Source organism: Tachysurus vachellii, chromosome 10, assembly GCF_030014155.1.
Source record: "Tachysurus vachellii isolate PV-2020 chromosome 10, HZAU_Pvac_v1, whole genome shotgun sequence".
Classification (NCBI taxonomy): Eukaryota; Metazoa; Chordata; class Actinopteri; order Siluriformes; family Bagridae; genus Tachysurus; species Tachysurus vachellii.
Genome location: NC_083469.1, coordinates 6437743 through 6463643, shown reverse-complemented (window position 1 = coordinate 6463643; position 25901 = coordinate 6437743). Strand labels below are relative to the sequence as shown.

The 25901-nt window shown below is 36.5% G+C and overlaps 1 protein-coding gene across 2 annotated transcripts in view; it reads left to right on the top strand.

The window, feature by feature from the left end:
* Window positions 1–18209, top strand: part of rcan3 (regulator of calcineurin 3) — a 42072-nt gene extending 23863 nt beyond the window's left edge. For both annotated transcript variants that reach the window (XM_060880238.1, XM_060880239.1), the window contains exons 2-4: window positions 10997–11170; window positions 11355–11526; window positions 13198–18209. In XM_060880238.1, coding sequence (XP_060736221.1) covers window positions 10997–11170; window positions 11355–11526; window positions 13198–13352 — 501 coding nt within the window. In that variant the 3' untranslated portion in view covers window positions 13353–18209. The remainder of the gene's footprint in view (window positions 1–10996; window positions 11171–11354; window positions 11527–13197) is intronic.
* Window positions 18210–25901: the final 7692 nt, after the last annotated feature.

Here is a 25901-nt window from a genome sequence, read left to right as displayed (position 1 = left end):
AGGCAGTAGGACAACCTCGGAGTTCTGCTCCATTTACTTCTAGAACAAAACAGCTTTTTGTACGTATACACAGAAAGCATATAGGGTCAGTACCTGGAGACATGGTAACCTAGTGATTAAGGTGTTGGACTGCCGATCAGCAAGTCATGAGTTCAAATCCCAGGTCCAACAAGCTGCCATAGCTGGGCCTCTGATCATGGCCCTTAACCAGTACCTGCTCAGTTGTATAAAAAAATTGATAAAAAAAAAAAACTAAGGGCATCTGTAAAATACTGTAAATGAAACCCCAATTTTTATGGTCCTACATCCTGCAATAGGAGAATCTCGTTCTAAGTTCTAATATTAGGTTTGATTTATTTCTTGTGTGGGACAGTAAAAGTCCATGCAGATCTAATCTAAATGAATAACATCCCAAGGTGGGGTGGATCTCTAAAGATCTACCCTGCTGGATCTCAATTTAAAGTTCGGTTTCTGTGGTTCTGTTCAGTTCTAAAACAGTAGACCAAAGTTCTGTCTCATGGAAGTGGAGCACCAATGAGATCTGCATCTACTCTTCCATAGTTCAGGATATCTAAACCTCATGTTTTTTTGTTTGTATTTTATGGTTCTAGATGTTACCACAGTGAAATCCCGATGTCACCGATGTTGCTTCCAGAGCTATTAAACCTAAATAACAATTTTAATAATTCACATTTCTATCTGAGTTGAAAACAAGTTCTAGACATGACATTAAATGCTTCTCCAAATGTATTGCTTTGTATATAAGTTTCAAGTTAATTTTATTTGTATAGCGCTTTTTACAATTGACATTGTCTCAAAGCAGCTTTACACAACATAAACATAGAACAAAAGGTTAATATAAAGAATAATATAAATATAATATTATATTATATTATATATAATATTATATATATTATAATAATATATATAATATTATTTTAATATAAAATAATAAAAATGATATAAAGATTAACAGAATGCAAAATTCAAGATTAATATTGATAGATTTAGTTCACAATGTGTATGTATTTATCCCCAGATATACAGATACTCTTTAAGTTCTGATAGATCGACTTATGAATTTACTATCTTGCCATGGACGATAGCGGTACGGCAGAGCTAACGATCGACAGAGTGCAGTTTTCTCAGTGTAGGAGCGCTCGTTTTTTTTCCTGTGTTTTTTGCTCCTCTGTCATAGTCATCTTTATCTTCCAACAACTAAGTTAATGTAGCCATCAACAACTTAACGTTGTTCAAGTATGCAGATGTCAGACAAAAAGCAGATAGGATTATTTACTGAACAAAATTACTATTAGATCACATTAACCAATTGTACTGTAATTTGTAAATTATTAACAAATTACAGTATACTACCCCATACCTATCTATCCCATACTATCTCAGACTAGCACCATTTTTTAAGACTGCTGAGTAGGGTAGGTCATGGTTCGATATAATCTAGTTACGATGGGGTCGTCGGAAAGAATCTCATTCGTAATTCCCGGAATAAGCTGTACTTAATGCACATCTTAATAGACGATCATCTTAAGTAAACAAGTGTTTGTTTTTTTTTCACATTTGATTACATGCCTTGGAAAATAAATCCACATTTTCCTGACATACTGCCACAAATCATAAACAACAGTCATAACCTTGAGTGCTGGCTTCATCTTAATCTTGACTGACCTTTCTGTGGAAATGCAGGTAAACAATCAGATTAGTCATCATTATAGAAGACGAGATTGTTCCTCTGTGAGCACCGTTACCTTCAGCTTCTGTTTATCATGTTTCTGTTTGTGCCTGGTATTTAATAACAGTTTATTGGAATCGAGTTATTTCATTGCTCTCTACTTCCCCTATCAATGCAACTGGACCATTAAGTTCTGCCAGAAACTGAAGCTTTGCCAGGTTAATTAAACATCTTCTCTGTTAGCATGTTCGTTTTTTTTAATTAAAAACAATTCTTTTCTTAGTCCAAAAGCATTACTGCATCCCAGTAGACTGCATGCCCCACATTTGTATGATTTTTCTTTTCTGTGGTTAAACAAATCAGACTGTAATTAAAACACTTGGGAAAATATGCACAGATTAAAATATGATTTTATGTAGCAGTGTTAGAATAAAATTAAATGAATGCCATTAAAACATTCAATACACGATTATAAATGTAAACAAAATGCAACATAATGCACACGTGTAAATGTAAATGTTGTCCATGTTATCATGTTTCTATTCATACTTTATCCTATACAATTTGAGTTTCTGAACAATAACAATCTTAGAAACTCACAGAACTGCGGTTTGACACCAAAAAGGCGGAATAGATTGAAAATAAAATAGAAATTTGAGAATTGAAGAATTCTCAAAACAGTAATTTGACAGTGTGTCAGGATGAAACATAACAGTTTAAAGGAGCAGTGTGTCATTTTTCGAGCTCTCTTCTGCCTGTAAGGTAAATTGCAGTTGCAAAAAAAATGTGCAAGCTGCCTTCTTCTCCTGCAACTGACAAACTTTGAGGAAATTTTTGAGGAAAATTTCAATCGCTCATCAGTGGTGGAGCTCATTTCCGGGTCTGAAAAATCTCAGAATAAAAACAGATGAAGACTAAAATAAAAGAATAGATTAGTGAGAGCCACAATATTGCAAATTTCGGGTTTTAAAAGGAAACTGTGATATGATATGATTTTAGAGGTCTGTAAATTTTGGATTTACTCCACATTTAAGAGACTAGGGAAGATATATAAGGTTTGTTCATTTTACCGTTCATTTTACAGTTTGTTCATTTTACATTTTGCATTAAAAACTTCCTTGCAAATTATTAAGAGTGCCTAGGATGAGATAGCAGAACCATTTACTACTATTTTGTGCTTAATCGCTTCATTTTTCAGAGCACAGTTTCTCTGTCAGATTGGAATAATTGATTCATTACAATAATCTCCACACTCATCATTTGCACTATTATCAAGGCTGATGGTGATTATTGCCTTTGCTATTGTTTGAACATTTAGCACCCTTGAATGACTGGTGTTATTTTTAGCTCCAAAATGGTTGCAGTTAATCTGCTAATAGCTACAGATTAAAGGAAATGTCAATGGCTACTAAAATGATGTTTTCAAAGAGAGTTTGAGTTCAAAATGAAGTCACGGATTACGACTTTACAGGCTAAAAACAGCCGAAGCTCTCGGTCTGCATCCACGTCCTCGAACCTTCTGTCTGTAGCAGCTGTACGTTCTGTATTGGAAAGAATGTCCAAAGCTGTACTCTGAATTCAGTGTCTGTGATGTAATGGTGTGTTATTCAGACATACACCCTGTGCTTCTCAGACTACCACCTGTTCCCCAAAGCTGAGATGTACAAACATCAGAGCCTGGTAGAATTCTCAGCTGTTCCAAAGCCCTCGGTAGCCACACATGAAGGTACTAGATTCACTATTCAAACCATTGTACTCTTTTTGTAGAGATTCACAAAAAGTGTATGTAACTATTACAACAGTGTATGTACAGTAAGTGTACATGACTATTGTTATGTAGTGTATGTAACTATTACAACACACCGACCTAGCACACTTTCCCACTGTGTCGTATAGTGTATGTAACTATTACAACACACCGACCTAGCACACTTTCCCACTGTGTCATATAGTGTATGTAACTATTACAACACACCAACCTAGCACACTTTCCCACTGTATCTTAATTAGGATTTTAAACTTAGCATTCATTGCATCACACCGTTCACGATGAAAACCAGACGTTAGAAGTATTTCAGAATCAGGTTAAGATCCTTGAGCCAAAACTCATTGTCATTACTCTAATGAGCACAAACCTGTTCACTCATGTTTGGAAACTTGCAACACTTTTCATGCAGTGCTCTGCATTGAAGGAGCATGAGAGTGCTATTTATTTTAAAGAGCTTCACTGTGTGAAAGAATGCAATAGGTTGACCTTCGTATTTTTAGCTTGTCTTTTTTTCCATAAGCAAGCTAGAAACAAGCCAAGAGTATGTTTTATTTGGATCTGTGGGGAAAAATGCTAATTTCATACAGTTTCACAATAACAAACAATTCAAGGTTAATATAATCCTATGAAGTTCGACATTAACACTCTTTTGCTCTAGACACAATAAAACTCTGCACAGCTACCTCTACTTAATTTCAGACCCTGCCATGTAAAATTCCCGGCTAGCTCCACATTGTTTCCTTCCCACTCCGAAGGATTCATGCTAACTTCAAATGATTCCATTTAAAATCCTCGAGATTTCATGCTAAGAGCAGAGGATCCCATGTAAACATCTCAAGATTTCATACTTACTCTACATGAGTCTATTCTTATGCCACAAGAGTCCATGATAACTCCATGGCGTTTAATGTTAATGCTACAAGATTTCATACGACCTCTGCAAGATTCCATGCTAACTCTAAAAGAACCCATTCAAACACTTAATGCTAGGAGGAGAGGATCCTATGTTAACTCCTAGATAGTGCTCACTCTTACTCTGCATGAGTCCATTCTAACGGCACAAGAATCCATGCTAACTACGCAATGTTTAACGCTAATGCCAGAAGAGTTCCTGCTAACCTTAAAAGAACCCATTCTAACTTCCATCCCATCCCATTTGAACCCATTTTAAAATCTATTCTAGTTATCTAGTTATCTGTACAGACACCACAAGGTTCAGTACTAACTCTACAGGAATCAGTTCTAATGTCTAATGTTACAAGATTCTTTGATACTCAAACTCCACAAGATCTTATTTCAACACTTCATGACTCCAAACACCAATTCTCTATTTCACTATTGTTCTTTACTTGTCCTTGTGGACTTTTACCCTCGCCATTTCCCCTTGGGCGATGTTTGGACACGGTCCGAAATGGCTGTTCCGTTACTCTAATACCTCAAGTGAAGTTTGTTAGACGACCATTTGGAGGGTTGAGAGATTGAGTGAAGATGAAGCGAGTCTTCAGGAGTTCATTGCTAGTTCTGTAAAATATAAATAAATGAAAAAATAAAGAATTTTAAAATGAATTTTATGAGTGTGAATCATAAAGCGATTAAATAAATTCATAACAATTTACTAACGTCTTTAGTCTGCTAACTGCGGGCGTTTGCTGCTTTTATAATTGTTTCCCTTACATTTATTTAATTTATTTAGTTGCAAAAAATAAGAAAAAAGAAAAAAGACTACAAGTACACATTACACACTCTTAGAATTATTATATTTTCCATTCTTTCTTGTTTACTTTCTTTTTTGCTCTCGCTCGCTCGTTCTTTCTCTTTCTCTCTTTCTCTTTCTCTCTCGCTCGCTCGCTCTCGCTCTCCCTCTCCCTCTCTCTATTGCGCACACATACACCCACTCCTGGTTCATCTCATGTGCACTGTATTTCTAAAAACACCCACAGACATACATGTAGTTTGCAGAGCCATGGTATCTGTTATCAGCTCTAAAATGCAGCATGGCACGCGTGTGCTGGTCGGAGTGGTGGAGTGGAGCTGGAGTCTGTAAGAGTATACCAGAGTCAGGAAGTGCACTCAAAATGCACCACCATGAATTAGTGATCGCTGCGTCCTCTCTAGTTACCACTCCAGGTTACAAACACTTCAACACTCGTTTCAATATTCTGCTATTTCTTGTCCAGTGTTCTTGCTCTCTTTCTCTTATTCTCTCTCTCACGTTCTTTCTTTATATGTCTTTTGGTTTGATTCCTCCATAGTTTTTTTTCTGACACTTCCTCTCAGTTAGACACCAACAAAACCAACACACACCCTTGCCCCCCTCTGCACCTCTCTCTTGCGCTCTCTCTCTCTTTCTCTCTGTGATGAGAAGATCATTTAGATCAGTGAAGTGTGCTGGGGCAGCTGGTGATGACATGTCCTCCACCTCTGATGAGATGATAAACACAAGGAACTCGATGTTCCTTTGGCTTTTCAGAATAGACGATGATTAGAAACTGGCAGCGGCTTGATACCGGCTTCAACCAGTTCAAAAAGATAAAAAAAAAAATTACAATGAAAAGAAATGTTTAATTCATTACTTATCAAAAGCAGTCCTAATTCATACCAAGTGTCTGAGTATTATGTATATAATTAATGATCAGAGGGGTTTAGTACAGTGTAAGGCCTATATTCTTACAAGCAGACCACCAGTGTTAGGTGAAAAATGATGTATGTCTAACTAAGAAACGTATTTGTTCAGTAATAAATACATACTTAAAGTTGTAGCTACTTTTTTCTAATCTGGCACAAAGAAGAAACACCAAAATACAAAATATAGATCAGAGATCATCAAATGGTAGAACCAGCAAGTTGCACTAATATGACCAAACGTTTGTGGACAACATTAAACCCTTATATGGGTCTTGTTGGAAGCACACATTTGTATATAATGCTGTAGTTAGTATGCTGTACCGTTACAATTCTGTTTTCAATTTACAATTTTTCACTGAAGCTAAGAGGCCTAAACAATGTTTCAGCATGACAATGCCCCTGTGCACAAAGCAAAGCTCCATGAACATACAGTATGCATGGTTTAGTAATTGGATTGGAAAAACTCCTGCATGCCTTTGGGATGAACTGGCACACAGACTGAACCCCAGACCTTTTTACCTGACTTTAGTGTCTGATCTCACTAATGCTTTTATAGCTGAATGATCACAAATCCCAGATCCCTAGAGAAATGCTCCAACATCTACTATAAAATCTAAATCTAAAGCTGATGGGCACAGTGATGACCTGGGGTGTCCACAATCCTTTGGCCATATGATGGATTTCAGTGACCAGACACTAACCCTAACCTTAACCCTGAGGACTTAAAAAAAGATGTAGCAAAACCAGAAGAAAAGTATGAAGGAAAAAACTGACCTTTGTTAAGTGTTAAGTTTTCCTTCACATGAACCATGACATCCACTGTAACAAATCCTCGGTTGCAGTTTATCCATTCAGATTCATTTATGTTAATGATTTAGCTAAAGGAAGCTCATTGGTCCAGACAACAGCTACAATGACTGACAACGTGGTTACTTGAAAAATAAAAAAAAAAACGTATGGACTGTGAAGTATGTATTTATTCTCCCAATGTAAGGTTTAAGGTGTTTAATCCTCTTTAACCGTAACAATAGATGTTGTAATAAAAATACTACAACAAATTTTACAGATTTATGACTAGGATTGCTCAGATTGAAAACTTTTGTTCAAGGTTATATGAAAGTCATACACAAGATGGTGGAAATTGGTGGATTATGGGTTGTATAAGCAGTTGACATAATCAGTATTGTGGATTTCAAAATGAATTTTAAACTCCACATGATTTATCCAGATGTTACTGCAGTTCCTGTAGTGATGATGATAATTATAGTTTGTTCTTATTTTGTGTAATTAAGAGCCCTAGTCCTTTCTGTATATAAATCTCTTTATATAAACCCCAAAACAGAGGAGCAGGCGGTGTTGAGCATGTGAACCAGTTTATTTCACAGCCATAATTCTCCCAAGGTAGCCAGATGGTATTGGGACAAAAAGGGCGAGACATTAGAGAGAAAACAAGGTTGTCAAGAAGAAACAAGGACAGCTGGGAGGAGGAAGCAGGAGTAGGATTATTTTGAAGTCAAGGTTTATTAACCAAGTTCAAAATTTTAGACTTATTGTTTCATATAATCTGTGTGCACACTAATCCGTATCAATATTTTTTTTTTGGTGTTTAACAGTATCCAATACCAAGTCAAATAACAAACACTTAGTATTAGAATTATGACAAAAATCATAAAAAAAAAAAAAAAAAGAAATACTAATATTTCTTGTAGATTCTAATATATATATATATATATATATATATATATATATATATATATATATATATATATATATATATATATATATATATAAACATTTCCTAGTAATGGATACAGACTTAAAATAAGAAGTTATAGACTCAGTATGTACCTATACATATGCACAGAAAACTGAACATGTTGAGCACATTTGTGCTTGGGAAGAAGTTCCAGCACGCGAACAGTGTCAACGTGGCATTGTTAGGATTTCAACTTTCCAGCCAGTTGAACATTTGACCATAAACCAGTTGAGCATAAACCTCTGAAGCATCTCTGAACATGTTAATAAAAAACTTTGAGCAGTTACTGAACAGCTATATGAGGTGTATTAGAAACATAAGTAATGTAACCGAAGGTCATTGTCCTTTACTAAATAAAGACAGAGTGGACAAGGTGTAAGCGGTCAGTCATGAATTTTTCCTTTTCACTCTATCGTATTGTATTTAATCATCAGCAAGAGGTATTAGCTTACGGTCACATTCTGGGTTGTTCCAAAACAGAGGACGCTTTTGTCATTAAGAGACTGGGCTACTGCAGCTCTCTGCTGGTGTGCAGGTCTACCTATGAATATAATTTGTCTTCTGCAAATGCAGCTGAACGACTTGTTTTCAACCTGCCTAAGTTTTCCCACACCACCCCAATGCTACGCTACTCCACTGAATTCATGTAGCTGTACGCATCAGATTCACAACACTGATGCTTGCTTACAAATCACTGCTCCACGCTCCCTCAGAGCTACTATCCCTGTTCAACTGGTCCCACCATCTCTCAGGGTAAGAGGGAGGTATACAGTACATCGAGACTCTTTCCTGTTCTGGCACCGAGGTGGTGGAATGAACTTCCAATAGATGTCTGAACACCTGACTCACTAGCTATCTTCAAATGACAGGCGAAGACACTCCCTCTCCCTGAAACACTTAAACTAGCACTTATTTTCCTTTTTATTTGGTATATTTTTTACGTAAAAAATAAAAAAACCTTAAAAGAGTTTTAGGCTCATTGTACCTTAAGTCTGTAACCTAGTGACCCAGTGTTAATGTATTCATTGATAGAGATTTCAAAGCACTTTTGTACGTCGCTTTGTTTAAGGGCACCTGCTAAATGACATAAATGTAAATCCTACATAAATGTAGGAAGGTTACAGTACAAGCATCTATTCAAACTGTTTCTCATCAACTATCATGAGTTATTACACCTTTTTTTTAAGGTACACATGTAAATCTTTCAATAGCTGTATTTACAAAATACTGCATTTATAAAACTCTATAACCTTCCACACCATAACAAAACATTATCGGTGTCACCGGTGCCTCCTCAATCTGTTTATTATCGACTATTGATGAATTTTTTTCTTTTTTTTAAATAGCTGTATTTCTATAAAGACATAGTTTACAATAATAAACCCAGAGTAGCGCAAATCGTAACATAAATCAGTGTTAATGCTCAGTGTCAGAAAGTTTCAACCTTATCATAGAATTATTCCAGTATATTTTAGAAAAATATCTAGAGAACTCCTTAAAGAATCCGTAACTAATATTAACTTGGACTAAACGAGGATGCACTGTTGTTTTTGTTTGTTTTGCTTTTTTTTTTTTACCGCTCTGTTCCCAGCAGTGCACGAGCAATACTCGCCTCTCCTGTGTGTACACCTCATTATCACCGCTCTCAGGACCTGTGTAAACACCCCAGACTCCCTCACTATGTGAAGTCTTGCACCTCCCATATACTCATCTTTTTCTCTGCGTTTGTGATACTTGTTAATATCTTTAAATTTCACTATTCTAAGTTTCCTAAGTCTGAGTTTTAACCCTGACCCTTATCATTGTGTACACTGTGTGGAGACATACTTAAACTGGTGGTTTCTGTTTTATATTGTATTATTATATCAGCCCTACTAATTTTGTTCTAGTTTAATGGTACGAAATATCATCAAACAATATTTTATATACAGCTTTACAGTATTATAGCTACTGTAGATCATCCGTTTATTTTATACCTGTTTGATGTACCTCAAGGTTTTAGGACATTCAATTGCACACAATATATCTGTTCGATGGAAAATGATAAGAAAATCATATTTGATCTTGTTTGTATATAATATAGTATATTTACCATATAGTTGTTTTTTAGATAATAGTATATATAGTTTTATCATATAGGGTTATTACATATCCTACTTTTAGATAGATAGATAGATAGATAGATAGATAGATAGATAGATAGATAGATAATATCTGTCTGGATATATATATATATATATATATATATATATATATATATATATATATATATATATATATATATATATGTATGTGTGTGTGTGTGTGTGTGTGTACTTGTACTTGTATACATGTACTTGTATGTATGTATGTATGTATGTATATGTATACAACTATAACACAGAATATAAAGATATATATTATTGTATATGTAATAACCCTATGTGATATACTACTATATATACTAGTATTCATGGACAGAGACTTCAAAGCATATTGTCGCTCTGAATAAGGGTGATATAGTTCTTTTCTAATAGTTTTTTTTTTTAAATAAAAGTACATATGGTAGTATATCGTATAGTGTTAATAGATATATTATTATATAATAGCATATAGTTTTTGTAAAGCTTAATACAGTTATATAATTTTTACATAATATAGTACAGTATAGTATCTTCTAGGCTTATTAAATAGTATTATTACTGAGTTTTTATATAATTTAATATATATATAGTAATGTTCTCATAAAGGTTTAGTATATTACAGTTACAGTTATATATTACAGTGTAGTATACTTCTCATCGGTTTGATATAATAGTATATAGTATAGCTACCGTCGAGTTTTTAATAAGATATAGCCCTATAGTTTAGATTTCATGTAATAATATAGGTATTATGCACATTTCTTATATTGTAAATCCTAGTAGAGTTGTCATGTAGCTAATTTTATATTTTACATATCATATATAGAGGTTTTTAAATAAACAGTACCAGTATTATTATTAGTAGTAGTAGTAAAATTTTGTTTTGTAAATAATAAAATGTAGTAGAGTTATTATAGTGTTTTATTACAGTGTTATATAGTGCAGTATTGATATATAGTGAATTTTTAATCTTGTTTTACTCCGTGTTGTAGACAGAATCACAAATCTAATGGACAGATTTGTCTCTTGCACAGGAACGTTTTGAGTCACTATTTCGGATCTATGACGATCAAACATCCTTCCAGATGTTTAAGAGTTTCCGGAGAGTGAGGATCAGCTTCAGTACACCAGAGGCAGCTGCACGTGCTCGCATCGAGCTACACGAGTCCGAGTTCAACGGTTCCAAACTCAAACTTTATTTCGCACAGGTATTTTTTTCTTTATATCCATTTTATTGGATTTCAATCCTTTTAATAATGAGTGGTTATGTGTTGTGAATATCCTGTCTTTTTATTTGTTGCTACTGCATGCTTGAATTTCCTTCGGGATCAATAAAACATCTATCCATCCGTCCATCCAAATATTAAAGGATGTTTTTCTGTTGTTGCTCAGGTGCAGAACTCAGGTGAGGATGTGGATAAAGCATATCTGGCCCCGCCCCAACCTGTGAAGCAGTTCCTCATCTCTCCGCCCTCTTCCCCACCTGTGGGGTGGAGCCAAAGCGAAGACGCCACCCCCGTCATCAACTACGACCTTCTGTGTGCAGTGGCCAAACTGGGCCCAGGTACACACACACACACACACACACAAACACAGCAGTAATATCTACAATAAGCACTGCTTATTATATATATTTGCGCAGTCATTTGGTAAGGTGTGTGTGAATGTAAGAATTATGTCCGACTTTGTGAGAGAGGCAATTACGTGAGAATTTTTTTTGTGTGAATGTGAGAGATGAATAGTTGATATTTTGTGCAAAACAGGAAAGAACTGAAAGCATTTTTGTGAATCTGTGATAAGTTCGGAGGAAAGATTTAAAACAGCTAATTCGACCTCTATTAGTGCACACAGCTCCCTCTGGTGGACAAAGGTGAAAGTGCAGGATGCCTGGGTGCACATATCTCATCAGCATTCAGTTACCTTGTCTGGTCTCTGTGGCAACCTTGATCTAGTAGATCATTGTCTGCGTGTCTGCATTTTTCCCACAGGGCCTACGCCCTTAATTTGACACACTGCAAGAAATATAGTGCTATCTGATTTTAGATTTCCTGTTATTCAGAAGCATGAACTCGCACCATGCCTTATAATATTCTCTACTTCAGTCCAGCTACCAATTATTCTCTTCTGCTTATTTGCTATGGGAATGAATGTAGCATAAATCATTTTTCTAAGGAAGGAAGCGCCAACAAAGAATGCTTATTCTCCAGATTAGTGGTTCGGTATTAAATTCTAGACATGTACATTTAAGGTTTTATTCAGCTATGATATAATTTCCTTTAAAACCCCAAACAGCACAATCATCAGAGAGCTTTCCATCAGTCAAAACCAAACAAAAGGGTGTGGTGCACTGACTCATCTTGTGTTTAGAGCAGAGTTGATATGATGTTACTGCACCTCACCCCTTCTATTTCCCTAGATATTAATTGTAGGCTACAGGATTAGTAATCTGATGCCCACATGATGCCTATATAATCATAATATCACAAACTCCCTAATTGGTGCAGATCAGCTGTATTAACAGTAACAGTAAGTTATAAGTGAAGGTGTGGTTTGTTTCAGGGTGAATTTAACGTCAAATCATTTTCTCTTAACGTTTTTGCGACTTAAAGCTCAAAGCATGTTTACGTCTCTTTAACACATGATGTATGTATTTGTGAATGCAATACAAGACCCTCTCTCTCTCTCTCTCTCTCTCTCTCTCGCTCTCTCTCTCTCTCTCTCTCTCTCCCATCTATCTGACTCTGCAAACCTTTCTTTCTGTTTCTCTGCCTGTCTCTCTCTCCCTCTCCCTCTCTCCCTCTCCCTCTCTCTCTCTCCCATCTATCTGCCTCTGCCCATCTCTCTTTATGTTTCTCTCCCTTCCTTTCTCCCTCTCTTTCCTTCTCTCTCTCTCTCTCTCTCTCTCTCTCTCTCTCTCTCTCTCTCTCTCTCTCTCTCTCTCTCCCTTCTCTCTGTCTCTGCCCATCTCTCTTTCTGTTTCTCTTCCTTCCTTTCTCCCTCTCTTTCCTTCTCTCTCTCTCTCTCTCTCTCTCTCTCTCTCTCTCTCTCTCTCTCTCTCTCTGTCTCTCTCTCTCTCTCTCTCTCTCTCTGTCTCCCATCTATCTGCCTCTGCTCATCTCTCTCTCTCTTTCTCTGCCTCTCTCTCTCTCTCTCTCTCTCTCTCTCTCTCTCTCTCTCTCTCTCTCTCTCTCTCTCTCTCTCTCTCTCTCTCTCCCCCATCTTTCTCTGTATCCAGGGGAGAAATACGAGCTGCACGCAGGTACGGATTCCACACCCAGCGTGGTCGTGCACGTGTGCGAGAGCGAGACGGAGGAGGAAGACGAGGCCCGGCCCAAGATGAAAATCGTCCAGACACGACGTCCCGACAGCCCTCCGAAAGTCTACAACTAAACCCACCTCTCTGCATGTGTCCTCTGTCTAAATCTGTCTCTCTCTATCTCATATGGAGGCAAAGACACCCTTCATTTCAGCTCTAATTAAAAAAAAAACTTATAAAATTGGAAAGAAATTTAGAGGGGAAAGCGTTTGTCGCTTACGATGGGAAAGGACGGACCGAGTTAGTCTTGACTGGAAGAACTGACACACAGACATGCCACTGTCTCACAGAAAAGCAAAGGTAGCATGGAAGGGGGGGTAAGAAACCTCCTGCAATCAGAGCACTTTTCATTCACTCATTCCCACACTCCTGTAGTCTCAAATTAGTGTAGCTTTAGAGGATGGGCAGAAATCTAAACTTAGCTAAATGTAGAAGTAGAAGCTGAAGTATTGGTTTCATATCAGACTTTATTTCTAGCATTCAGTAACTGATCATGGAAGAATAACACAAAGGGAAGCAACGTTTTTCTTTTTTTGTGACTCATGTCACAAATCAGGTGATGGGTTTATACAGTCCACGTGATCAGGATGCGTGTGTGTGTTAGTGATACATTAAGATGCAGACAGAAAGCCAGTTAATTGTACACACACGCACACACACACACATACACACACATACACACACACACACACACACACACACACACACACCACTTGCGGTTGCTGTCTTCTAAAAGGGTCGGTTGGATTTTATTTTTTTTTACTTATAAACATGGAAATGTTTGTTTACTAAACTATATGTGTGTTGTTGTGATTAATATTGTTCTTACAATGCATTTGATACCACAAGCATTCTTTGCATGTTAACTGCTGTAGCTTAACACAGATCATTTTATACCGAACGGCAGAAATCAAACGATGCTGAAGTTTGCCTTCGATATGTATCCTGCTCCTGCTCCAAGTCCAGAAGGCTGTAAATGAGGCTTTACGAGACAAATGAGGATTGTCTGTATATCTTTGAGAGTTAGAAGCTTCCTGCTGTGAGTTACAGAGGAGGAAATCTTTTACTCGTGGTAATTTTCGTTTTTTTTCCCAGTCTATTCTCAGCACTGTGCTTTAGTCTGTTTCTGCTCAGCTTGCTTGGTGTTTTGTGAAGATTTCCTTTTTTAAAAAAAAAAAAAAAATCACATAAACCTTAAACGGATAAAAGTAGTCACATGAAATACCCTTTAACTTGTAAAATAAGGTGTCATGTGATGAAAACTTTGTGATGTAAAGAGACAGTCACATAGAGGGAGAAGCAACGTAAAAGTAGTTTGTTAATGGGATACAACGGTTTGGAAAATGCTGGAATTTAATCCTAAAAAGGGTTCATTTTTGTCCTCCGCCAGCTTTACACTTTGCAGTTAGTTACACCAGCAGAAAGGAAGCATATGTTTCATTTGCTGGTTTGAACATAAACAAAATTAAAATCTTACCTTATATCTTACTCTTTACACCAACCCACTGCAATACCCAACATTTCCTGTAAATAAAATGTCCCGTTAAGTCTGTTTAAAGCAGACAGTGTAAAAACGCTTACCTCCATTTTATTTTATTTTCTTTCTTTTGCAGTTTATTAGGATGATTTATTCCTTTAATAGGGATTATTCAAAAGGAAAGGATTCTAATACAACAAATATGAAGATGTGGAAAATGTCATCAGACTGAGACAAACAATTTTAATAGGTGACAGCTAAACTGGATCAGTGGACGAGGCATTGGGTATGATATGGTAGAGGTTAGCACGTGTGCCTCTCACCTCCAGGGTTGGGCATTCGTTTTCTGGCTCCACCCCATGTGTGTGGACTTTGCATGCTCTCTGTGTGGTACTCTGTTTTCTCCCCCTGAGTCCAAAGACGTGCTTTGCTGATTTCCCTGGCATTTCTCTTGGCATCCCACAGTGTGAAGGTGTGTGTGTGTGTGCGCGCCCTGAGAGAATCCCCTGGGATAGACTCTGGCTTCCCTGAGACCCTGTGTACTGTAGGAGAAGCTCTAAAATAGAACATTGGATTTTTATTTTATTTATTTATTTTTATTTTTACAAAAATGCTGTTAAATTAGTAGCTTTAGAGCCCAAACAACAGAACAGAACAAGTGCATACCAGTAAATGAGAAGAGATTTATAATATACAGGAATATGATGTAATTGAATCATAATTTTATTGTAAGGAGCTGCTGATTTTGCTCATGATTTATCAAGAAGTCACACTAGGTGTGGGAAATCTTACGGGTCTGGAAATTCGACACGCTGCTCGTTTTAAATTAAGTGCTTTCAACATGGTTTAGGACTAAACCTACGTTCAGCTGGTACCGCTGTTGAGAATTCAGTCCAGGAATCCGTCTGATTTTTCTTAATATCAGGATTATTATATTGCATAATTTATTAATGGGCTGACAAAATGACTACCAAAAGCTTATTGTGAAAGCAAATCAACCACAAAGAAAGGAGTAAGAATATGAATACAGCTCAGAAGCTCATATATATTTTGTAGATTGGTAAGAAAATCTCTAAATTGAAGTTTGATTTCTGGCAGAAACATGTTGATTGCTTTGTAGAACACTTTATTAGTTTGGACGTTGTCACTTTCTATCATTCTCACTGTTGTCATTTTCCTTGCTGTCTATTGTCTTTTTTTTTTTACCATGTCATTTACTGCGTCGTTCTTGCTGTCATTTTAACACGACGCTACGCCTATTGTCTGCTTGTGCCGTTTTTCCTGCCGTCTGAATTTACAAGCCCATATAAATGCCTTGACTACTAACAAAGTGCTTCACAGTGACAGATGCTAATTAATTTTCCTATAAACTGGTCTATGTATTTTCAAAACTCAACCTGACTCATGTGTCACGAGTCGTTTTCATGAAAGAGGGAAACAAACTCTGTTTCTTTGTCCAAAGCACTTTACGTAGGTTCTGTTTATATAGTTCATAATGATTTAATCAGCAAAGAAGACTAGAGGCAAATAAAAATGTAAATAAAGAACAGGATTGATGTAGCCGTCAGATGAAAGGACACCTCAAACCAAACAGGATGATAAGACAACATTATGACAAAGACAATGTGTATACAAGTACAGGACAAAGCAGTAGCCCGAGAGCTTGAGCACATTTTGTCTCCTGGCTTTTTTTTTTATTATTCTTCGTAGTTGGCAGGTTCAACAACAGGAGAAGGAAAATAAACCCTGATTTATGTTGATGTCCTAGAAAATAAGGACTAAACAGTTATCTACTCCCTCCCTGGGAATTTATGCATATTTTATACATGATTTCCTGTAGTCTCTATTAATGCTTTAGTTATTTTTTAGCCCAGAAATTGTTTTAGAACACTGGAGCTTCCGCTTGCCCTGTGGCTCGATATTACATGTCCACCCCAGCACATCAGTTTTATACAGTGCAGTCATCATGTTTCTGGTATAAATCTGACTTCATACTACATTTTCCAGAAAAAAGCCTTTTTCTATAACGATTTGATTTGAACAACTTGTCCTGTAGTCGCCCTAAAGACGAGTTTAAAATGTTAAAAACACGCAAGAACAAATCACACAATACTCCACATTAACTGCATGCTCTGTGGGGAGCTGGGGGAGCATTTCAGCATAAACACGCAATTTCAAATGCGTTTTAAACGTGTAAAAAGGATGCTTTTGGCATGTTTTATCCGACAAGCTCATCACACGCACGTAGGCAGATAAACTGTGATTTGTCACCTGCGTTGGACGTCTGTGCTTTGGCTGATCGCTTCACGTTGTCTTTTTCCTTCGTGTCAAACCAATGAAACTGAGCCTTTTTTGAGAAGCCAAAAAAAGTGCATGTTTAAGTGAATCGGCTACCTCTGAGGGCTCGCGTCATGAAAGCACTTTATTACTGCTGAAGTTGTATCTTTGAGCTACCAGCTTTGAGCTGTACATCATTTTGTTTCCTCTGTTGTTTTCAGGTAGCCTTGTCACCAGCAGAATACTGATATGTATCGACTGTATCGCACCACTCCATGTTGCTATTTTACCTGCTTGTTTTGTCTAGGCAGCGTAAAGACATTGTGTACACAGAACAACAATGTGGTGTTGTTAAAACGTCTGGGTTGAGGGAGTGTGTGTATGTGCAGCGGGTTGTTTGATGTTGCAAGCGTACACCTTAAAAAGAAACAGAGAGAATCATAACACAACAGAGCATCTGACTATTCCTGACCTATCCGATGCTCCGCAGGTGATAATGCTGATGACAATGATGCTTTTTTTAGTTATTTTTTAATCTTTTTTTTTTTTTACTTTTTCACGTGCGACTTCACGTTTCTGTACTTTAAAAAATGATACGTGTTGGACTTTGTAATGTGATGAACTTTTAGCATTTTAGTTCTTTTATTTTCTGGAATTGCACAAAATGTCAATTCTGTCACTGTTGAAATATTAATATTGTCTTGCACCATAGCTAGTAGCTAAAGGGAAAAAAAAACGTAGCACTAAAGCAATAATTTCACTGTTGTTTATCTGCGTCTCTTCTCCTGTAGGTGTTTCTTTGATGAATTGTATCCCTAACTGTCTAATTGCTTATGTTTGTGTAGGTATTATTGTCAATTGTTTCACACCGATATCTATATATATATCTATATATAAACAATAATTCCCTAAAACATTTTGTTGTTTTGTTCTCCGTTTATGGCTTTCAAATCTTGTACTTTAACCTGTAAATAATGATAAAATACAGACTTTTCAATTCTTATTGGTCAGAAGGTGTAGAGTAATTAATTCTAGTTAATTTTTTAAAAAAGCATCATATTTCAAACCTATATTTTGTCACATATACATTGCAGCACAGTGAAATTCTTTCTTTGCATATCCTAACTTTGGAGGTTGGAGTCAGAGCACAGGGTCAGAGAGCACCACTGGAGCAGAGAGGGTTAAGGGCCTTGCTCAAAGGTACAACGGTGGCATCATGGCAGTGCTGGGCCTTGAACCCTGATCCTTCGTCAACAGCTCATGTATCTTAATGCACTTGTTTGAATATGTTATTGTTTCTGTAGGAATAACATACACAAGAACTTGTATGGCAAACTTTAAATAAATATGGTGACATTTTCTGTAATCATACATATCTTTAACAAGCATGGAAGGACTCTTCAGTATCAGCACACAATAACAGTGTGTCAGTAAGTTTCATCCATGAAGGGTCTTTAGGACGGAGTTGTTCACGCTTTGGAACAGACTTTGTTACATTAAATCTAAGTAAACTGATCGTTTAAAAGAAATTAACCAAATTGTTAAGGTGTAAAAGAAATAAAACCCTTAATTATGTGCCGTTACTAGGTAATTGGGTATTACTTTACTGTAACAATCCATGTCGAAAAACATGCTGGTAAGTGGTTTGGCTCTGTAAAATTGTGAGTGTGTGTGTGTCCGGTGATAGACTGGTATATAACCTCCAGTCTGTATTCACACTCTGAGAATGAGATCAGTGTGTGTGTGTGTGTGTGTGTGTTTGTGTGTCCTGTGATGGACTGGCATATAAAGTGTCTTGCAAAAGTATTCATACCCACTGAACTTTACAACCACTGCGTTACAACCACAAACAAAAATGTATTTTATTAGGATTTTATGTGATAGACCAACACAAAGTGGCACATAATTGTGAAGTGGAAGGAAAATGATAAATGGTGTCCACATTTTTTTTTTACAAATAAATATCTGAAAAGAGTGGCGTGCATTTGTATTCAGCCCCATTGAGTCAATACTTTGTAGAACCACCTTTCGCTGCAATTACAGCTACAGGCCTTTTGGGGTATGTCTCTACCAGCTTTACACATCTAGAGAGTGAAATTTTTGCCCATTCTTCTTTGCAAAATAGCTCAAGCTCAGTCAGATTGGATGGCGAGCGTCTGTGAACAGCGATTTTCAAGTCTCGCCACAGATTCTCAATTGGATTTAGGTCTGGACTTTGACTGGGCCATTTTAACACAGGAATATGCTTTGATCTAAACCACTCCATTGTAGCTCTGGCTGTATGTTTAGGGTCATTGTCTTGCTGGAAGGTGAACCTCCACCCCAGTCTCAAGACTTTTGCAGACTCTTAACAGGTTTTCATCTAAAATTGCCCTGTATTTGGCTCCCATCTTCCCATCAACTCTGACCAGCTTCCCTGTCCCTCCTGAAGAAAAGCATCCCCACAACATGATGCTGCCACCACCATGTTTCACAGTGGGGATGGTGTGTTCAGGGTGATGTGCAGTGTTAAGTTTCAGCCACACATAACGTTTTGAATTTTGGCCAAAAAGTTCAATTTTGGTTTCATCTGACCAGAGCACCTTCTTCCACGTGCTTTCTGTGTCCTCACATGGCTTGTCGCAAACTGCAAACGGGATTTCTTATGGCTTTCTTTCAACAATGGCTTTCTTCTTGCCACCTTTCCATAAAGACCAGATTTGTGGAGTGCACGACTGATAGTAGTCCTGTGGACAGATTCTCCCACCTGAGCTGTGGATCTCTACAGCTCCTCCAGAGTTACCATGGGCTTCTTGGCTGCTTCTCTGATTAATGCTCTCCTCGCACGGCCTGTCAGTTTAGGTGGATGTCCATGTCTCGGTAGGCTTGTAGTAGTGCCATACTCTTTCCATTTCCGGATGATGGATTGTACAGTGAGATGTTCAAGGCTTGGGATATTAATTTATAATCTAACCCTGCTTTATACGTCTCCACAACTTTATCCCTGACCTGTCTGGTGTGTTCTTTGGTCTTCATGATGCTGTTTGTTCACTAATGTTCTCTAATACACTTCAGAGGGCTTCACATAACAGCTGTATTTATACTGAGATTAAATTACACACAGGTGCACACTATTTACTAATTAGGTGACTTCTGAAGGCAGTTGGTTTCACTGGATTTTAGCTAGGGGTATCAAGGGTAAAGGGGGCTGAATACAAATGCACACCACACTTTTCAGATATTTATTTGTAAAAAAAATTTGGACACCATTTATAATTTTCATTCCACTTCACAATTATGTGCCACTTTCTTTCGGTCTATTTCATAAAATCCCAATAAAATACATTTTTTCTTTGTGGTTGTAACACGTCAGTGAAAAAGTTCAGTGGGTATGAATACTTTTAGCAAGGCACTGTAATCTCCAGTCTGTATTCTCACTCTGCTCCCAATCCCAATGAGATCAGTGTGTGTGTGTTTGTGTTTGTGTGTGTCCTGTGATGGACTGGTATATAACCTCCAGTCTGTATTCACACTCTGCTCCCAATCTCCCCTGACGAACCTAAATCAATAAAGCAGTTTGTGAAGATAAATGAATGAAACTACGTACAACTAACACGTACATACTTTCACACGTTTCACTATGTCAATAGACACGTCTCAAGTTTTTTCTGGCTCGACTATATACACAAAATTATCTCAATGTTTTCTGACTTTCTGTCTCAGGTATTTACATGTGTGTAACAGTATCAAGGTAATGGCATTTATATGAATTGTTTTGTTCATATAAATGCAGGGCAGATAACTGTTGGGTTTACGATAAGATTGTATCAGGAAGTGTTTAATTATTAGCTTTATGTGGAAACTGCTGACTCGGCTAAAATACAGCATTTTAAAGGAATACATAAGGCTTTCGAACAAAACAATAGATCCTGTCTAATTAGTGTGTGTAATATTCCTTCCACAAGTTTCTAGAAATATTAGTTGAATATCACCATGTTTCATCCGTAACTGAGGAACAGAGCACAAGAAGAACATTTAGGAGTGTTTTAAAGTTGCTTTACAGATCAGGTTGTTCACCAAGCAGGTTATTTGTACCTCCCATCTCATGAAACACCCGGTGATTCATCAGCTATCCGAGGTTATGTTCTTAAAAACACACACACAATGTTTCACTCAGAGAAAGATCACTTTAGAAGCTAAATGAAATATGGAAATGAGATACGTCTGGCTTGAATACAGTAACTAGGTTATTTCAGGTCTTAGGTTTGTGTTTGTAAGAGTGAGATAAAGACTCACTTTTCTTGTTTCCAGGTTCACTTTTTCCAGGTTTATCTGATTTGTCCTCATGCTGGAGGGAGCAAGCACGCATGAAGAAAAGTCAGGGTTCTGATTACAGGAGACAATCAGCCATTTGTTGGTGTTAATGGATACCTCATATATCGGCCCTCATATTGAATAGTGTTAGAGACAGAACTTTAATCTTACCTCTTAGTATATGTTTTTATTTAAAATGTAGTGTAATAATAATAATAATAATAATAATAATAATAATAATAATAATTAATGAGCAAAAACTTTAAGTAAGCTTCAAGATAAATGTGCTTAATATAAAAGCTAAGAGCAGGGCAGATAACGTTATAAACAGAACTTATAGATTGATTTGGTCATTTATTTATTAGTTTATTTGAGGTTTAGCAAATTATCCTCCACGCAGTGAGTGAACAGCTTTGTCTTGCAGTCATGACAGCCCTTGCGCTCGCTTTAGTCGAACCACTGTAGGTTATACTGGGAGGAACACGAAGCTCCGCCCTATAACCTACAGTGGTTCGACTAAAGCGAGCGTTAGCAAGGGATGTCATGACTCGGCCACTGAACTGCTTAAAATCCAAGTTATACCAATATAAACATACACAAATCTAATGTGGATGTGAAGCAGGGAGAATGAAGGAAATAAACAACCAATTTTTGTTTTATGTTCTTAGAGAATATTAACAGTATTTATCCTGTTTAAAGCTCCTAAACATTCTTTTTTCCTTCTTCCTTTTAAACAAAGGTTTCTTTTTTTCTTCTTTCTCACTATAGCCCCTAGGAACAGAGGAAGTGATGATACTTTCAGGAATGTTTCACCGTGGCTTCAGCTTTAACTGCTTAAACTAATTATTTATTTGTTTGTTTTTTGATTATTACATAATTCTGGATTAGCCAATGAGATTTGAGGAAATTCGTGCTTGATCCAGTCAGCGTTAGATTAATCATTGCTGTTGGTTCATGACAATTTGCACTTATTCTTCTAGTCGATGTGTAAATATGTAGCTCTAAAAATGTCTATTACAGATGTATTTGTATTATTTGTTTTATAGGTTTTCACTTTTTGGTTTTCACTTTTTTTCTCTCAGCACCCAACATGAATACATATTTTCCATTCTTTTAGGATCTAATAGGGAAAAAATGATTCCGAACAGTACGTAACGTGACAGTTGCTGCACACGTATGGTCCAGTGGTTGAGCTTGTGAAGCTTAAGTCTCTGCTCTTCCAGTCTCCCTCTCTGTCTCTCTCGCGTTCTTTTCATCATTGTCATTGTGTCGCATGAAGCAGAGACAATGACACACTTCCTCCTTTTAGTCAGACGATAGCTATTTTGTCAGCACACTTAGACATCCTTCTTGTTCCTTCCACAACACCTCCAAGCATCTGTGAGTTGCATTTGTGCATTCAAGAAACTGCATTTAAATTCTGTGTATTAGATTTTAACTCAATTCTTGAGAGCAGAAAAATGAATGTATTGAAATAACATGATTCTGCAGACTGATTGTGTAGTTCAGACTGAAACCCCAGAGAACTTTGGGAAAGTGTAATGTACATTATATTAAACCCACATGCAGACTTCATCTAGCAGCGACCCTTTGATCCTTGTCCTCCTGTTCAAGGCTTTTATTATCTCTCCACCTCCACGCATGAAAGAGAGCCGGCTTCTCTTCTCTCGTTCCCTCATAAGCATGTCTTTCTATACTGCTCACCTGGATGTGTTTTGCGCTTCACTAGAATACATTTGCTAGAATTCAAGCACTGTGGTCATAGTATTTGAGCGCTCATCTGTGTAACTCTTAGAGGTGAAGCGTTTGTGTGCATTCCCTCAATGCACTGTGGACATTGATAAGTTTTACACTTTACAAGCCAATATTCAAATGCAATAAAGCAAGAGTAAGCTGTGTTTAATATGTCAGGGTCAGCTAGAGTGCAATTCTGTACAATAAGCAAACATGTCTAAAACTGTGTGTCATCATGAACTACAAGCAACAGTTTGTTTATTCATTTATTTCATCACCTGATATATGTTTTTTCACTTTTTCTCACGTCATATTCACCATCAAGATAATTATTTGTCATTTCGTTAAGATTTAAACATGTTTTCTCATGGAGCACATGCAATTTTATTTATTACATATTATTTTATTCACATGATGCTCGATTGTGTAATTTTGGGCCAAAGCATGCTAAAATGTAATTTTAAGTTTTTTGTTTTGTTTTGTTTTTTTTTTTTGTTTTTTTTTTTACGTAATCACATAATTATCACATCTTATTATAACGATCATGTGAACTGTTTGTGATTTTATTTTTTCCATTCTATTCTAACTAAGATGTGCTCTTGGTTAGTAGAAAATGTCAGATTTTCTAATTAACCAATAGCTAGCAGGTTGGACTGGATTAAAGTAATGATGATCACTTTTCTGTGTATTTTGTGCCTCAGTATCTGTATCGATAAATAAGAAACATGTACTACTGTGTGTTTTACTTTATTCTTTTATGCAATAAAGAGGCAATAAAAGACTATTCTGGCTCTGCAAATGGTCATAATCTATTAATTTATTAGCTAGATGTGTACATGAGCAAAGGTTGCTCTCTATCAGTCAATTAGTGGAGAGAGAGAGAGAGAGAGAGAGAGAGAGAGAGAGAGAGAGAGAGAGAGAGAGAGAGAGAGAGAGAGAGACTTTCTCTCAATTCCAAAATAATTCAGAAAATGTACAAAAACAAAGATGTAAAATAACTAAGTACAAAATCAGTTTTTCTGAATTGCATGTTCATGCATATTTATGAATCATAGCATTATTTAGTGTAAATAAAGTTGAAAAGATGTTCCTCAGGACACGTTAAAGCACTTTACTATACAACATACTGATTATTCAGTTTAGACAATGACAGTTGTGTGTTACTCACAGAATTTCTTTTAAGAGTTTCAGTTTGAAGAAAACAGATGAATCACTTCTGCTGCTATCACATGTCACCATGTCTGAAACGTGAGCCTAAGGCTTGTGAAAAACCAGGTTTATCTAGCAGTTGCCTGGAAAAGCAATTTTCACTAAAAAAAAATAAGTCCTTTGCTGAGTCAGAGAAGCTTTTAAATAAAATTAAAGAAGTTGGAAATGTTTACAGATTTCAGGACAATTCTACAAATGCTATCATACAAAAACAGATACTTCTTGAAACAAATACACAGCGTTTATTCTTTTCTCAAGAATTAGAAATTAATTTATTAATTTGATTTAATTTCATTGAAGATTGTTTAAAAGATAATTGATACATTAAATGTAAGAATTAGAATAGAAAAATATCAACTCCTAAATTTGAATGTAAATGTATTTAAGTAATAAATGTCTAAAAGTACAGGAAAGACTAAAAAAAACAAAACCTGAGAGTTTAGATTATATTTAGTCACTTTTTAGAGATTAAAGATTTATTATCTATGTATTACAAAATACCTCACAAGGTGTAACAATGTAAAGCAACACAATAATACAAAACAATATAATATAATTTGAAAACATTAAGAATCCCTAAAGGAATATTGCAGTATTTTTCCCAGGACACATGGTGTTAGTGTTTGTATTTGTATTTGTGTAGCATGACTTATATTATTTGTATATGTACCTGTATATTGATTCCACTTAATGCTGTTTCCTATTGTTTTCTCTCCTCCCCTTTTTTAGCCTCACTATTTGAAAGAGTATCAGTGCGTCACAGAATAAAGCAGACTAAAGCTGCAGTGAATTGTGTGATTGAAAAGACGTGTGTGAAGAGATTATGGATAAAAGCCGTACAATCCGACAACATCTGGCCAGGCAACATTTCTTGCATCTGTGTTAGATTAATGGAATACTTGAGAATTTTCATAATTTGTTAATGTTTATCTGTAGTGTGTGTGTGTGTGTGTGTGTGTGTGTGTGTGTGTGTGTGTGTGTGTGTGTGTGTGTGTGTGTGTGTGTGTGTGTTTGTGTCACAGACATAGACATACAGTACAGCAGGGACAACAGAAAACCTGTTTACACTTTACACAGTGACTCTGACCAGGATAAAGCTTTACTAAAGATGAATGAAGGTATTGATCCGGTGGACTGGTGTCCAATCCAGGGTGTGTTCCTACCTTGTGCTCAGAGTTCTTGGGATAATCTCCTGGTCCATCAAAACAAGAATAAAGTCTTACTAAAGATAAATGAACAAAAAATATATATATATATGTTAAATGAATGAATGAATGGATAAATGGATAGATGAATTGACCCAAGGTCATTATTATAAAGTTGGACACCTCCATGTGGTTCTCAGCATCTCTGAAACCTGTATGAAATGACAATAACGTCTTTATTGTTGCACATCAAAGCTTTGAATTTTTCAGGCTCCAGTTTATTTGATACTGAAATAATATTGACAAAATTCAGCAGCTACCCTAAGGCTGTATGCTTTATTTATTTAATAGGCTTTAGTTCTCTCAGTGTGTGGAAATGTGCCAGTTATTGTCTTATGAAGTAACGTGACTGTGGTGGATTTTTTTTTTTTGCTTCAGATGGAGCACATAGAGAATTTATGTCCATTTCTTTGTGCCACTTGCTGAGG